General features: G+C 33.4%; 2 protein-coding genes across 2 annotated transcripts in view; one reads left to right on the forward strand and one right to left on the reverse strand.

Annotated features, from left to right (window-relative positions):
* The window catches only part of LOC123306272 (claspin-like), an 82,348-nt gene that overhangs the window by 12,551 nt on the left and 51,788 nt on the right, over positions 1-18,009 (reverse strand). The window contains exon 8 of the mRNA XM_044888176.1: positions 3,696-3,945. Coding sequence (XP_044744111.1) covers positions 3,696-3,945 — 250 coding nt within the window. The remainder of the gene's footprint in view (positions 1-3,695; positions 3,946-18,009) is intronic.
* On the forward strand, positions 6,487-15,708 carry LOC123306273. Its single transcript, XM_044888177.1, has 2 exons — positions 6,487-7,182; positions 14,975-15,708. Exons 1-2 carry the CDS (start codon positions 6,853-6,855, stop codon positions 15,554-15,556), a joined length of 912 nt encoding a protein of 303 aa, XP_044744112.1. The 5' UTR covers positions 6,487-6,852; the 3' UTR covers positions 15,557-15,708.

Raw genomic sequence — 18,009 nt, forward strand, 5'->3', positions numbered from 1 at the left:
AAAGAATTCGTACGATACTTTACGGTAAAATTAATATTGATTGAAAGAGAAACAAAAGAAAGTTTGCTGGAAGAACTCTGTAACTGCCTCTCCTATGGTTCGAGATTCCCAGAAAATGTTCTCCCTTAGTCCGCCACCTCAATACAGGTTTTTTCTCTATGATCTTCAGAAAATTGATCTTCCAGGCACATTACCGAAAATTGAATTATATTTCACAGAGATTAACTCGTCCTTTCTTTTTTGAACTCGAGGAAATCATCATTTCAGTTCATCGGCGGTCCGCACATATGGTCGTCCAGCGAAATTTTCCCAACATATTTTACTTTTTACATTGAACTGAAAATTCGCGGCTATTGATTTAGTGCACATTTCAGAACTTAAGTCTCGAACCAAAATAAATTAACTGATAAACGCAATATAAAATGAGCATTGCAGTAACAATGTCATTGGAGAAAAGGAAGTTGATAGCTACTTCCGGTAAAACATGAATAACCGCATATATATATATATAATAAGACACTGAAACGGAATGAGTTCTACTTATAATTTTCGGTGAGGTTGAGAAGGAATGCTCCTACTCATCAGTGTGAAAGCTGAGGTGAAATTAATAAAGGAAAGGTTGTAAATTGAAAACATTACTAAATGCTTTCAGAATCCAAGCACTTTGATAGCTCTGTTTAACAGTAATAAGGAGTAGATTAGAATACTGTAGCATAGTTTGGAGACCTATAAATATATGACTGTCATAGGAAATGTATTGAGTCGATGCAGAGAAAATTTTACAAATTTCTTATGTGGAGGCAGAAGGGTGTGTACCCTCTCATAGGTTATGACCATGGTCTTTTACTTTCAAGATACGATGCTGTTTCCACTGTAGATAGGGTGAACATTTGCGCATTACTATTTATTCATAAAATTATCAACCAAAAGATCGATTGTTCGGAGCTTTTATCTTGTTTACCATTTCTGGTACCCCATTTGGGTTCTATAGTATATCCAAATCCAAGAGGCCAGTGGTAAACATTACAGCATGCAGTGATCACGCGTCAAGAACGTGATAACGCAGAGGTGTACTAATAAATTGAATTCCGAGAGCGTTATATTTTAAAACTTTTTGAGTGTTCCAGTTCCGGTGAAAAATATGTATGCTTATCTACGAGTCTCAGTAATGAACAATTAATCTAAAGTTCTCACTTTAATAAATACTATGTATATAAATGTGTAACAATATTTTTTTTGTAAAAGTGACTACCCCGTAGTGTCGTCAGAAGATGCAGAACTTTCCTCTAAGTTGACGATGACTGTTGTTATATCATCCATAATATTATCCAGTTTCCACATGTCTACCTCAACTTTTTGTTTGACATGTTTCACGCACTTTCTCCATCTTTCGGAAGTAACCCGTGAGAGAGCCTCTTGAAAAAGATTTTGGACGTCAGCCATTTTAAATGTGGTGTTTTTATTTGCCACAAAATTCTTGACATCGGCCCAAATCAATTCAATAGGGTTCAGTTCGCAGTGGTAGGGCGGTAATCTAAGTACAGTAATATTTTGGGCCTTTGCGGTTTCATCCACGATGTATTTTTCAAAGTTTTCTTTGTTCTGCCTGACTATCTGCAACTATTGCGCTTTTATGAGGTCAGGGGTGAAATCAATATTTTTCTCCCTCAACCATTGTTGGATATCACTCTTTCTGAATTGTGAATTAGGAATTTTTTCCATTTTCCTTGAATTGTAAGGAGCATTATCTAAAACTACTATAGAATTTTCCTCCAATTTAGGAAGTATACCCTCGACCACTTTTCGAAGGACTGACCATCCATTTCTTCATGGTAGTCACCAGTTTTTTTGGATTGGAAAGTCCAGAGTCCTCCAGTTAAAAAAACAGTGCCACTGCCAATATGACACACTATAATTCTTTGCCCTTTGCCTGGAAAAATATATTCACTACATTTGAAAAAGTATGTTGAAATTGTTTTCCACCTAAAAGGTACTTACATCAAGTTTCACAAAACTTTGATTGCTCGATCAACGATTTGGCATTCGATTTCCCGAAGGAAATCATTGAAACTTTCATATTTCCGAATATATTGGAGGAGTAGCAGTTGAGAATCATCAAATGGGGGTGTATAGATAATTATTTGGTGCAAGAATGATATTCAGAATGCTTATGACCAACTTATCGACTGAAAACTAATTGACGTTCATCCGTCAATCGATCGTTGATTCTCTGATCAAGCTTTATGAAACCGAGGGTTAAACTCAAAATTCAAGACCTACCCAGACGGATTTTTAATCCAGTAGATAATCCAGCAAGTAACGCTTGCCGAGAAGATGTAACTGTTTTATCGGTCCACACTTTGGATTTAGTATGACCGGCATTTACCCAAGTTTCATCCAAGCAGTAAATCTTCCTGTTTTCATCACGGAAGGTCCTAATTTTCGTGAGATAGTTTCTTCTCCAACATTTAATGTCGTCACGGTTCATTAAAAAACTGTTGCGTTTGCGACGTCCATATTTGAAATTAAGTTTTTTCAATATTATAGAGAAGGTACTCTTCTTAAAATTTGGCAGGTTCGAGTCTTCATTAACTATTTTTAATACTTTCTCTATAGTCGGGTGTTCATTTCTGAAGAAAAACTCGTGAACTTTTCGCCGTATTACATTTTTATCGAAATCTGATAAGGACTCCCATTTGGTGGTCCGATTTTGATTTGTTGCCGGCTGTGATAGAACACCGGAATTTATGTATTCGGAAATAATTCTCCTAACACTTCGAGCTCCAATGCCAAGTCTCTCAGCAACTCGGAGTTCTACGTCCTTTAAACACATTCCTGCATTTTGAATAATCTCAATTTTATAAGTATTCAAAATCATATCTTTTATCTCGGCACTGAAGTGTCGTTTCAGACGTCTCTTTTTTGGAGGACTTAAGTCAACACGCGATTCCTCAGCAGTATCAGTACTTGACATTATCTTAAATGCTTGTAACTTGAATAACTTGCTACAACTATAAACCAATTTACGGAAGAAAAAGCAATGAATGATCTCTGCAGTTCTGCACAACAATTCGCATACAATCAATGAATCAAACGTAATGCGGTTCTGCATTACTCCCACCTGCAAACATGGCGTTCCTGAAGCTTTGACCAATAAGAGGAGTACCTTAAATAATATCACGCGTTAGTCAGTCTGTTTACGCTGGCCTCTCGGATTTGGATAGACTATAGAGATGAGATGGTCTTTTACTGTGGGACGGGGAGAACAAATGCAATTTTTCGATCTCCCATTATGCATGTAAACTTATCAATTCGCTCGCAAGTGTTTGTTTTGTGACGTTTTCCATGACTCTCCCCCGTCCATAATGCAGGCCTATTATTCGCTTCGCGCATCACTAGCTTTGTGAATTTTTTGCTGAAAATTGTTTTTTTCCTTGTTTTTCTTTTTTTTTGTATAATTTTTTGTATTTCTAGATTTAATTTTGTAATCCATATCAATGTCAATATCATCATTGCATAATTTTCTTTTGTGATTTCCTGTAATTGGGGGTAACCTGTAGGAAATGAACTACTAAATAACAAAATAAATTACAGTGAACTAAGCAATTCTTGACTTTTTTCAATACACGATGGACCCAAAGAAAAATAATTGGCAATTTTTGAAAAATTCTCCCACTAAGAAATCGAAAAAATACCTGTGAATCCCCCGGAGCAAATATCATTCATATCCTGTGTATTGAAATCACATGAAGACTTCATACTTCCTGTGAAAACTTCCCGGAGTTGTTGAGTGGATATCTCCGGACTCGAAACACATTTTAGAGAATTTTGGAATTCACCAGAACAGATATCTAGTACATCTTGAGTGGATAAAAAATTCGAATTTACTGAATTTTCTGCGGAAACACTGGAATCCTCGAATTTTTCTGCTCTTTTAGCATGGATCTAGAACAGAGTAAAGTCCCTTAAAAATAAAGAAAAAAAATGGAAAAATGCATATCCTAAATAATGTCTTTATGAGAAATTTCTGAAGAAATAATCACCAATCAACTGTGAATGCATGAATGCAAGAGACATAATATTATTTAAATTAATATAAAAATAATAACTGTACAACTCTAATCACCCAACAGGAAGATTACCAATGGCAGAAAAATATTTCAACATTCCTCCTGAAACTATACTTCATTCATATTTATTTTAGCAGTCGGTTGGCCATGAAATAATTTTCCCAAGTTTTTGTAAATAGAACGGAGTAAGGTTGGCACTCATGTAATGTCGTTAATGTCATAACGCCGTTGCCACCACTAATATTGAAGAAAGATACAGGGATTCAGGAAGTGCTATTTAGAATGCAAGTCCGCTCATTCAAATATAGTTATACCTTGATATTCTAAAATCCACAATACGTCAGACGGTAGCGAACATATTCAATGTAAAGCTGCGTTTACATTAGCGAAATTTCCTAGCGAAAATCACTCGGGCATCAATTACTCTCATCTGGTGAAATTTCGCAGTTCCCAAAACAAAGCGCAATTAAGAGCGAAATCTTTCGCGAGTGGAGCGAGCCGCCTTCAGTTTTTGTTTCGCAGTCAGTACGGAGATTGTGGACCACGTTTACACTATGCGAAATTCGATGAGCGAAACCCTTTGATGCGCGGACAAAAACCGACAGACCTGTGGCTCGCAGCGAAGGCCCTCGCCCCGCAATTCCTCGCGGTGAGGGAGGCGTATACACTAGGCGAAATTTCCTCGCGCAATTATTTCGCGAGGGAAATTTCGCTAATGTAAACGCAGCTTAAGAGAATTTATATAATGTTTCACACTCAGTTTCAATCGTCGTATGCTGACAGTCGGTTCTTGCGACGCTCTGCGTATTTGATAACGCATATATAGTTTAAAGTGTGTTAACGAAGAAAAGTGAACATGACCTCTTCGAGTGACGGCGAATATTCGGAAATGGAAGTTCTAGATGATGGTACATGGAAAAAGGTACAACACAAAAGAAAAAGAGACAAATCCTACATCTCCAACGCTGAAAAACCCGAAGAAGAAAACATTATCATCTGCACAGGATGAATCAACATCGGGAACTCGCGTGAATTATAATATGTGTCGTCTGGTTGCAAAACCGGTCATCTCCATAACAGAAAATTTTTCAGGAGAGACGATTTTTTGTCAAAACTAGGGAATTGGAGATAGTATCCAAATCTCTTGTTATTAATGTGTCACTAGGATGGTAGGTTTTAGAGCACCATAAGAGAATCTGGGGGAAGTTGCTGGGAGGGGGAAATTCGAAATTATAGTTAGGATTTGGCTGGTTTTGCAACCCACTTTGGAGTTGGCCGGTTTTGCAACAAACTAAAGCTTAAAATATCTATAAAATTGACATCAAATAGCGGGGTTTTAGCCAAGAAAAATCATTCACAATGTTTCTGTGTAACTGAACTTTATTTTAGGTTGAGTAAACTTATAAAAAAAACACTGACGAGTGGATGTGGCCGCTTTTGCAGCACATTGGAGTTTTCTAACCCCAAAAACGCACGGAGTTGACCGGTTTTGTTATGGTTTCTCATTGCCAATGGGTGGAAATGTTAGTAAAGGACAGTAAGTAGAATAAACAGAAATTTTCTCCGAAAATTGAGGAGTTGGCCGGTTTTGCAACCAGACGACACATATACCACATGAAGGGAATCCCAAAGTAGATACACATGTTCGTGCGAATCTCCCGCTGAAGATAACAACACAAAAAACTTCCGAAAATTCTAACACACAATCAAATAGTACACAAATACAGGAAAGCATTAAGCAGCCCACACACCGAAAGATTTTCAAAAATCTTTTCCACATTAAAATTGAAGCAAGCACAACAAGAATTCAGGTAGCTGATATGTGGACCTCGATTTTCCCCGACAGCCAAGACATAATCATACAAACAAAAATGGGTTTTTTAATTAAATCAAACAATGATAAAACGAATCTTATGAAAATCTTAGAACATCTCAAAAGCCAGGACAAAATACAAAGCTACACAGAAACCACAAACAACATAATGGTAAACAAAAACCCAAAAACAACGGAATCCTACTCGGCTGTAATTTCTAATGTCGAAACAGAAATTAACGAAACTCAAATAAGCCAACTACTCAACAACCTCAATATTAAACATCGATACTGCAAGCGGATAATTTCAAGGAAAACCAACAACCCATCATTATACATCAGAATAATAACAGGAGAAGTACACTCCTACGAAAAACTGATTAATGAGGGTATATTTTTTAAATGTGAATACTACAGAGCAAACCCAAGTCTTCCGCCAGACCCACTGCCGATTCCATGTAGTAGGTGTTCGCAGTTCACTCACAAAACGGAGGATTGCTCTTCCCCCATAAAATGCAGCAAATGTAATGGAGAACACAGAGACCACGAATGCAACCCAAAGTGTGGAGCATGCGGCTCTCCAGAACATGTAGTATGGTCAACTAAATGCCCCAAAAGACCCACCAAACCCATAGAAGGTATTCCTAACGTAAAAATTCGGTCAATTAACAAGAAAAGTGCAGAAATAGACAAAAAAAAAAACGAAAAACAGTAGAATACATTCTTACTACACTATACATGACCACATAATAGATACATTCATAAATAAGATTAATAAACCTAAGAATACAGATAGACAGCAACTTATATCAAAACTCCAGAAAAGATTTATAGACCTTTACAAAATAAGTACCATTCCAACCTTCGTTGGAAACCGGCTGTACATTTTGATGTTCGATCTGGAGGCAGAAGTTAAATCAGTAGGCACAGAACCTACGGAGGGGGTTCAAGCAGAAAGAATAGCACACGATGATTAAATGTTTATATGCTAATATAAACAGTTACAACAACAAAAAAGAACTTATTAGGCACTACATAGAAAATAACTCCATCCAATGTATGATGATGGTGGAAACCAAGACTAAACTGAAACACAATGTAAAGTATAAAAACTGGGACACAATAATCAAACATGGTAATATATTGAACGAAAATACTAGAGGAGGTAGCTTAGTACAGGCAGAAAAGTTCATATCAATTGGGAAATCTAACCCTCCACACCTCAACAATCCCTGGAATGAAGTACTACACTTCACAATACCATTCAAGGCCGAGCGGATACATATATTTCTGGTGTATATAATTACATAATCCTAACCCTTATTAACTTAAATTAGACTTTTGTTTGTTACTCATTTGAATCTACATATAGCCATACCATATTAATATTACGCAATAGTGCACCTGCATCCTTATCTCTTTTAAGATAACCCAATGTTATAAATATCAATTCATTCAGGATGCAAGAGGAGAATTAATTCAGAAGTCAATCAGTACTTAGCTTGTCTCATTACATAGAGTAGTCTCTAGTCACTGTTGTGAATTTCCAAAATAAAGTTTGTGTTTTTAAAAACGGAATTTTCATCGTAAAAAATATAATTGGCGACGAGGTCTGGGATTGTGCCAATTTGTGTGAAAAGCAGAAAACCTGGAATTGTGCCTGTAAAGAAGCCGAGAATCCAGAGCGTCCACAATTGTCAGTTTCAACTGTCCAGCACAACCAAAGAACAAGGTGAAACCCCGTAGGAGTCCGATTGATCGAGTAGCACCCTTCGACGACTTCAAAAGACAACTTTAAGGAATACAACGTGGTGAGCAAGTCCTGAATTTTTTCCCCCAGTCTAATAACCTGGCCCAAAGTTATCATTCTTTTTCCCAGTTTTGAGCGTAAAACCGGTACCAAAGTTTTTTCTAGGTTTCTTCTAAAAAACCGATTATCAAAGTTTTTCCTAGGTTTTTCTTTATTAAAACCGATTTCAAAGGGTTTTTTCTAGGTTTCTTTCAAAAAAAACCGATAATAACGTGAATTTTTTAATATTGAATAATTATTTAAAATAACGAAATCTCAAGATTACTTCAATTAAGCATTTTTTCAAAAAGAATAAAAAAGTAAATAAGTTTAAAATGGCTACGGAAAGAATAGATTTGTCTATTGCAGAAAAATTTGGCATGCTATTACCTCAATTTTCAGGTATAGAAAATGAGTTGCATTCGTTTATTCAAAATGCTGAAGATTATTTAATGATGTTCGCTAATGAGAACCAAATTGTTAAAAATTATTGCTTTGCTGTTGTAAAATCGAAATTAATTGATAGAGCTCGTGCTGAAGTATTAACTTCCGATATTCCTAATAATTGGGAACTTCTCAAACAATTTCTCTATACTAAATTTGGAGATCTTATCAACCTAGACGTATTAATCCACCAGTTACAATTTTTAAATATAATAAAAAGCCACATGAAGATTTATTGAATTTTATAGAACGCATAATTGCTTTAAAAATACGAATTAATTATCGAATTGATGCAGACCCAATGACTGATCCAGAAAAATTACTGTGTAAAACGAATATTCTAAAAATTTGTAAAACAGTATTAATTTCAAATTCACCCTCCGAATTAAGAACGCATTTAATTATGCATAATGACTATAGCTTTGATGATACTGTAAATGCTGTGAAAGATTATATTTCTAATTTAGAACAATACGAATTACTCGATAGAAGCAGACGGAATAAGCCTCAACAGATTCATAAGAATAACTTTTCTAATAATTTTAACCAAAATAATCGAAAAATGAATTTTACACATTTTAATCGCCCAGCAAATAATTACAATCGCCCAGCAAATAATTACAATCGTCCTGCTAATAATTTTAATCATTTTAATCAAAATAATCGAAGAAATACGCAATTTCCTTCGCAACCGATACACTTCAATCAACGTCCAGTAAAATATAATAACCCGACAAATCAGCAAGTATTTGGAAATCGATATAATAAAAATGATAATCAAAATGTTTTTAAACCAAATCCTAACTGTCGAAATAATAGTCCTCCAGAAAGAATGTCTATTCAAAGTAGAAATTATCCTCAAAAACGTCCAAATTATTCTTCACAATATGATGTAAATCCTCAAAGAAGATTCGTAAATGAGAATCCAAAACCTAATTTTACGTTTGAAGAATTAACGCATGTACAATCTACTTCTAAAGATCCTGGTTGTTATCCTAGTAACGAAAATTTTCACGAAACGCCTCAAGAAGAGCCACTGACTTAAATAATTCATTAGATCACTCTAATCAATTACCTTATATTGAATTTTCAAATCCAAAGTGTAAATTATTAATTGATAGCGGATGTTCAGTTTGTTTAATAGATCCAAAATTTGCGTACAATAATTTCCCTAAAAATATTTTCAAAGAATCGACTACATTAACTGCTTGTTTTAGAAAGCAAACTTCTGACGAAAAAGTTTTACTACCATTATTTTCAGAATTTAGAACAGATGATTTTCATCCTTTTATTTTGTATAAATTTCATAAAAATTATGATGGTTTAATTGGTGCAGATTTCTTGAATAAATACGGACTTAACCTAGATTTCAAAAATCAAATTATTTTTAATGATAATTGTCAAATACCTTTTTACTACCAACAAGTTTGTCAAAATCAAACGGAGATTCCAATTGATTTAAGTCATTTAGAACCGAAATTAAATAGTCAATTAATGAAAATACTTCAAACAAATGAAGAAGTACTTGAACTCCCAGGTCAACCCCTTAATTTTTCAAACAGAGTAAAACATAAAATTCGTACGACTGATGATGTCCCTGTTCATTGTAAAATTTATAGATATCCTGAAATTCATCGCGAAGAAGTGAAAAGTCAAATTAAAGACATGTTAGATAAAAAGATTATTCGACCGAGTATTTCCCCATGGTCTTTTCCAGTTGTTATTGTTCCAAAGAAACAAGATTTATCAGGTAAAACAAAATGGCGTATGGCAATTGATTATAGAAAATTAAATGATAAAACAATTGATTGATAAATATCCTCTACCTCAAATTGAAAGCATATTGGACAAATTAGGAAATAAAAAATATTTTACCGTGCTTGATTTAGCGTCCGGATTTCATCAAATAGAAGTTGATGAAGATTCAATTGAAAAAACAGCTTTTACTGTTGAAGATGGTCACTATGAATTTCTAAGAATGCCTTTCGGTTTAAAAAATGCCCCAGCATCTTTTCAGCGATTAATGAATGACGTTTTGAAAAAATATATTGGAAAAATATGCTATATTTACATGGATGATGTTATTATATTTTCTGATACACCCGAACAACACTTAGCTGACATTCATACTATTCTTGAAGCTTTAAAGAAAGATAATTTGAAAATACAATTAGACAAATGCCACTTTTTCAAAAATGAAATTGAATTTTTAGGACATATTATTACCCCTGAAGGAATTAAACCCAATCCAAATAAATTAAAAGCGTTTAAGCATTTCCCTATTCCTAAAACACAAAAAGAAATTAAGTCATTTCTTGGTTTAGTTGGTTATTATAGAAAATTCATTCCTAATTTCGCGAAAATTACGAAACCATTAACGGCATGTTTGAAAAAAGACGCAAAAATTAATGTTATAGATCCGAAATATATTGAAGCCTTTGAAGTATGCAAAAGAAATTTATTGAATCACCCTATATTGCGATATCCGAATTTCAATGAGCCTTTTGTGCTTAGTACCGACGCATCAGGTTTTGCAATTGGAAGTATTTTATCTCAAGGTAATCCTCCGAATGACCTACCAATAGCTTATGCAAGTAGAACATTGAACCCTGCAGAAACGAGATATAGTACAATTGAAAAAGAACTCCTCGCAATAGTTTGGTCATGTAAGCACTTTAGACCCTATCTATACGGAAGAAAATTTACGATATACACGGATCATAAACCTTTGACATGGTTATTTTCTTTAAAGGAACCAAATTCACGCTTAATGCGATGGCGTATCAAATTAGAAGAATATGATTATGAAATCAAATATAAGAAAGGTTCAAATAATAATGCCGATGCCCTTAGTAGAATTGTTTTGAATTCAACCGATCATTTGAATTACGAAGAGTTTTTGAAACTTTACGATAAAAAAGAAATTGAAGAAAATTTTAATGTTCAAGAAAAAGAAGGTAATTTATTTAAAGCCCCTAAGAAATATGCGTTGGCCCATTGTGTATCAAAAGATTTTCATATGAATGAAGGTATTGCTTTAACGTTTAAACAAAAATATGAAGGAATCAATGAATTAAAATCGCAAAATAAGTCAACAGGAGAAGTTGCTTTTATTAACCGAGATAATACAAATATTTACTATTTAATTACGAAAGAATTTTATCATGAAAAACCGAAGTATGAAACAGTTTTTAAAGCGTTAATAGATTTACGGAAATTATGCGAAAATAATAATGAGAAATATTTAGCGTTACCACGAATTGCGTGTGGTCTAGACCAATTGGAATGGTCTATAATATTCAAAATGATACAATTAATCTTTATGCATTCAAATATAAATATAATGATATATAATATTCGAAGTAAAAAGAAAAAGGAAGTAAATAATAAAAATATTGATTTTAATGGTATTGAATATGAAGAATTTATGAAATTGATTAAAGAAGCTACTTATGAAGAAGTAGATGAAGACGAATTAGCGTCAATGATTAATCAAGTTACTGAAGAGGAATTAGATGAATGTTTAGAGCTCTTGAATGCTCATGATAAAAATACTAATAATCCGAATCAGAATATTAATAATGATAGTAATGAAGGAACTCACTTTAATGAAAATTATAACAATGCTGATAATAATGAAGATAATATTGAAAATGATTTGAATCAAGATAATGATGATGAAAATGATGATTCTACTCTCCATAGTAACGTAGAAAATCCAATTTTAGAGTTACCATATACGGAACGATGTTTAAATGCATATCCTTTGCAAATAATATTTAAAATGGCATCAAATTATAACGTTACCAAAACGAAGTTATTTGGAGATAAAATAAGATTTCGTGTTTTGATAAATTCAATTGATAATGATTTATTTAAATTCATTAAAGAATATGTTCGTCCTGAAAAACCTTACACGATATATTTTCAATCCGAAGAGTTAGAAGAATCCCTTATTAGAATCCTACAAGATAAATTTGATCATAAAACTATTAAATTTAAAATTTCTAAAATATTTGTTGAAGATGTTGAAGATAAAGAAGAACAAATTTTACGAATCCAACAATATCACGAAACTAAAACTAGACATCGTGGTGTAAGCGAAAATTTAATTAGTTTAAGACGAAAATATTATTGGCCTAATATGAATAAAGATGTACGAAATTATATTAACTCATGCGAAATATGTCAAAAGAGTAAATACGAAAGAACTCCTATACAACTTCAATTCAAACCTAACCCTATAGGATCAAAACCCTTTACACATGTTTATTGTGATACCATAAGATTTGGTCAAACCTATTGTTTAAGTATAGTAGATTCATTTTCAAGATTAGGACAATGTTATCCTCTAATTCAGAAAACAAGAACGGAAATAATTGATAAATTAATAATGTATTTTAGTCATTATGGTGTACCCTCTAAAATCACGTGTGACAACGGATTAGAATTCAAAAATAGTGTCGTTCAAGATTTTTGTAAAGTACATAAAATCTAAATTCATTATATCACAAATTACAATCCAAATTCTAATGCAATTGTGGAAAGATTCCATTCAACACTAATTGAGCAATTACGTACTATTGATGATAAAAATTCTACTTTTCAAAATAAATTAGCTCTTGCTTTATTAAGTTATAATAATTCTAATCATTCGAGTCTAGAAATGACTCCAATGCAAATAATCAAAGCCGATTTAAATTATTCATTACCCATTGAAAAAACTCATAATGAACAAATACAAGATTATGTTGAAAATTATGTGGAAAATCCCAATGATATTTCGAAAGAATTAGAAAAAAGAAAACATAAAAGTATTAATCGTTTGGAAATCATAAATCAAAAAAGGTCCGCTGAAGTAGACCATCCATTAAATGATAATCCCACTTATATTAAAAATCCTATCACCAGAAAACTAGATCCGGTCTTTAAAAAGATAGATGCTCGAGAAATTGATTCACATCGTATTCAAGATAAAAAGAATAAGCATATTTATCATAAAAGAATTCTCAAACAACGAAAGAAAAAATAGTTTATTTTGTTTCAGACATAATGCTCCTGAAAACGAGCTACCTTCTTATATTATGCGAAATGATAATTTTGATCACTCCCTTTGAAATAATTCCAATAGAAAATAATATTTTGCCTATTTTGCTAGGAAAGGCTTACGTAACAAGAAAGAATTTGCAATTAATCTATCATATTGATTTAAAAAAGATACAAGATATAATTTTTAAATATCAAGTAGAAATTGAAGCATTGAAGCATCAACAGTTGGGTTTTGCAGCGACAGCTAATTACGAATATTTATTACATACTAATGAAATTAATACTAATACGTTCGAGGAACTTTTAAATGAAAAAACTAGAATTAAAAGAGGATTAATTAACATTGGTGGAAAGATTTCTAAAATACTATTTGGAACATTAGATTCTGATGATGAAGAACTTTATAGAACTTATTTTAATAGCATAGAGAAAAATGAGAAGACACTCATGAAGAATCAAAATCAGATCGCGACTATTGTAAATGACCTTAAGGATAAATATAATGATAAATTTAAAAAATTGAATGATAATCTTAAATAACTGCAAATTGTGCCAGCATTGAGGGATGTTCAACAAATGCATCTCATGACATTTGAAATCAAAGACATAAAGAATACATTAGATGAAATTCAAACAGCAGTTAGTTTTGCCAGATTACATCTCTTACATGAATCTATTCTACCGTATACAAAATTCGTAGAATTAGTCAAAAATGTCACTATTATTCCAATGCATCACATCAAAGATTACTATCAATTGTGTCATACCAAAGTTATTTTCAAAGACAAGATCTTACTTTTTCTGATATCAATTCCAACAATTTATGAAGATAGTTTTGATTTACATAAATTTTACTATTTGCCTCAAAACAATCTTACCCTTCCCTTTACCTATCCTTATTTGCTCTCACAAGAAGAGACATTGAAATGGTCAACAAGTGAATGTCATCCAGTCGAAGATGATTTCCTCTGCGATCAAGACTCATTATCCAAGCCTCCAATATGTATGGAAAATATATTGAAAACCCACTTCGAAAATTGTACAAGAAGAAAAATGGTTCCTACGTCAAACCTCAAATTAATAGAAGATGGAAATATCCTCTCCGTGGAAAATACAAAAATTAAAGAAGATTGCCCTCATCAAACAAAATGGCATTTTGTTCCTCCAATCGCTATTATACGCACAAGTTGTGTCGTCAGTAATGGTCAAAAAGAAATTTCTCCAACTGCAGTTATTAGTGAAGAAAAATTCATCGTTTTACCCAAGATGGTACCTAAACACAAATACTCCAAGAGAGAAGATGATGCTACAGAGGATGAAGAAATCCCAGATATCCATTTAGAAGAGTTGGAAGGATGGAACTTCCAAAATAATAATCATACATTTTTAATAATTTTAATATTGATAATTTTAGCAATAATTGCATTTTTAGCCTTTAAATATTTTAATAATCATTTTAATTGTAAAGCTACTCCTTTGGGAGATACCTTTATCCAAGGTGGGGAGGAATTACATAATCCTAACCCTTATTAACTTAAATTAGACTTTTGTTTGTTACTCATTTGAATCTACATATAGCCATACCATATTAATATTACGCAATAGTGCACCTGCATCCTTATCTCTTTTAAGATAACCCAATGTTATAAATATCAATTCATTCAGGATGCAAGAGGAGAATTAATTCAGAAGTCAATCAGTACTTAGCTTGTCTCATTACATAGAGTAGTCTCTAGTCACTGTTGTAAATTTCCAAAATAAAGTTTGTGTTTTTAAAAACGGAATTTTCATCGTAAAAAATATAATTATATACATCATTCTAGCCAGTACATCGAGGAAAACTTACTGGTGAAAGCATCTCAATACAAATACTCCATGATTATTGGGGATCTAAATGTAAACAATCGAAGAAAAAAACAGCTGAAAAACTTTACAAGCAACTCCGACTTTGTAGAGATATGCACTCCACCTACGTTTTTAATGGAAAATAACAAGGGCACCACTCCAGACAGATTCCTGTGCACCAAGAACATCTTACAGAATATAAAGAATGTGCAACTCACTCCAGACTTAGGCTCTAATCACCTGGCAATCGAATTCGACCTAGACCTTGAATCTAACCCCCTAATATACCCAACGGAAACCAGGTACGACTACTCTAAGTGCCATATCGGCAAAGTTAATGCCGAAATGTGTCAACTGTTGAAGTCTGGGCTACCAATCACCACGAATTACATCACATCGTTTACTCAAAACCTCTCGGAAATAATCAAGAAGCATTCTCCAAAGATTCAAGTCAAATATTACAGCCAGAAAATTCCAGCCTATATATTGAGGCTAATCAAGGTTAAAAAACAAATGTATAGGGAAATAACAATAAATGAAGGCTAAATACAATGCACTAAATAAAGATATTCACAAACTCATCAACCACTACCGCTCACATAAATATCTGGAAGCCTGCAGAGAAATCAAAGAACAAAAGGGGAAAACATACTGGAAAACCATTAAGAAACCAGAATACCACAGACACCATCGAAATAAACGGTAACGCCATCACAAATGAGCAAGACATAGCAGACGCCTTCGCAGATCACTTCCAGAAAAATTTCAAAGTGAATGAAGATCCTAGTTTTGATGCTGCCCACAGAAGGCAGGTTGATGACTGGTATTCGAAGGAGTTCGCAGAGTTAAGAAACGAAGAAGACATCCCAGCAATTGATGAATCCGAGTACTTCGAAGCACTTAAACATGGCAAGAACACCGCACCAGGGTATGACAATATTCCTAGAAATATCCTCAAGAAGCTAGATCTCCCCATACATCTGGAAATAATTAAAATTTATAACTTCTGCTTGCGAAACTGTTGCTTCCAGGATGTTTGGAAGAAAGGTTTACTGATCACGATTCCCAAGGCAAGGACTGACGACAAACAAATCGAGAATTACAGACCAATCACCCTGCTGCCAGTAATAGGAAAAAACTTCGAAAAAATAATGAAAACAAGACTGATGAAACTGATGGACGACAAGATCCCAATCTATCAATTTGGTTTCAGGAACAAAGTATCAACCATACATCCACTAATCATACTTACCCAAAATGTTCAATGCAAGAGAAAACAGGGTCACCATTCTGCTGCAATATTTATGGATATACAAAAAGCCTTTGACAGCATTTGGCACTCAGGACTCATATTCAAACTCCATAAGCTTGGGTGTCCAGTATATATGCTGAGAATAATAAATGACTTCCTTAGTAATAGGTCTATACAAGTTAAAAAAAAAACGCATTGTCCAACGAATTCTTTCCAAAGCAAGGACTTCCTCAAGGCTCTCCACTATCACCATTCCTATATAATATATATAGCTCAGATATATATGTAACAGAAAACAACACAGAACGCACAACCAGGATGAATTCATATATGTTACAGTTTGCTGATGATACCACCCTAATTGCACATGGCAAAACTATATCGGACATGATGAAAAAACTGGAAAAGATCAGTGAGAAGATGACCCAATGGATGAACAAGTGGAGAATAAAAACAAATCCCAAGAAGTCAAAATTTATTATATTTTATCACAAGATCAACCATAACTCGCCCGCAATTAATCTGGACAATACTATATTGAAGCCCGTAACAAACTGCAGATACCTCGGTATGATAATTGATAGTAAACTCAACTTTAAGATGCACATCAACTCCACCAAACAAAACACTATCACGAGAGCTAGCCACTTCAGGTCACTCACTTATAAAGATCAAGGCATAGATACAAACACAGCAGCAAACATCTACAAAATGATCTGCAGACCTCTTCTTGAATATGGTCACCAGATACTGGGTTCATGCAGCAAAACTACGATGAGAATGATTGAAGTAGCTGAACGAAGCAGTCTACGGAAAATAACCAAGTTGAGACATCCCAACAATCCACTTCACAATCCATCTAACCAGTACCTATATGAAAAAACCCAAATAGAACCAATAGCCGACAGAATTCATAGATTGAATAAGAAATTTATTAAACAACACAACAACATAAATATAATTGAGCCACTTAGTCATCTGACGTCCCCCCTGCAGGTACCCAAAAGGAAATTACCTGAACTGCCTCTATTCGAACACTTGCTGAACCAAAGATGAAAAACTCAATACAATCTCTTTCAACATACAATGAATTCACTCAACTTAAAAATTAAACCTTTTATTTATTTACATTTTTATACTTTGTAAAATATGACTCTGTATATGGGCAGGAAGACCTAGGTCGTTAGCCCTTTGAAACATTGTTTCAATAAAGTTTACTACTACTACTATAATAATGTTTCATCTGAATCTAAACGACTTATATTGCAGCTGAATATTTCCACAATCAGAAAGATTGTGAATGAAGAGGATGACAAAGAATTTCCTTTTATTGGGAGACTCAAAAAAGTGGTGGCATTTGAGAATTTTATATTTGATGAATGTGAATGTTAATTGTTTATTCATGTGAAATTTTTATTCAAAGGTGAAGTTCATCTTGACTTGAAACTTCCTTCAATTCCTTTTACTCATATTGATGCAAGATGATTTTTGTTGAAGAATTTGACATTATTGACATTTAATTATTTGTTAATTCCTTCGGGAGATACACATTCCCAACCACTGCATCATATGCATTTCATCTTCGGGTTAATATTTTTGAAATCTACAACTGATGTAACGTATTCAAAGAAAATAACGAACATTAACTCTCCTCAAGCTAGTGCATATTATGATATTATACTGATCTCTACATTTTCCATGCAAATAACTGGATTTGGTATGCCTTCAATCAGTTTGTATAAACTTC

The sequence above is a fragment of the Coccinella septempunctata genome, chromosome 2, assembly GCF_907165205.1.
Source record: "Coccinella septempunctata chromosome 2, icCocSept1.1, whole genome shotgun sequence".
NCBI lineage: Eukaryota > Metazoa > Arthropoda > Insecta > Coleoptera > Coccinellidae > Coccinella > Coccinella septempunctata.

Bases quoted from the DNA above. Each gene is read 5' to 3' on its own strand.
- LOC123306273 (XM_044888177.1), top strand. From the start codon at position 6,853: ATGATTAAATGTTTATATGCTAATATAAACAGTTACAACAACAAAAAA. The intron at 7,183-14,974 runs ATAATTACATAA...AAATATAATTAT, and splicing joins TACATATATTTCTGGTGTAT to ATACATCATTCTAGCCAGTA.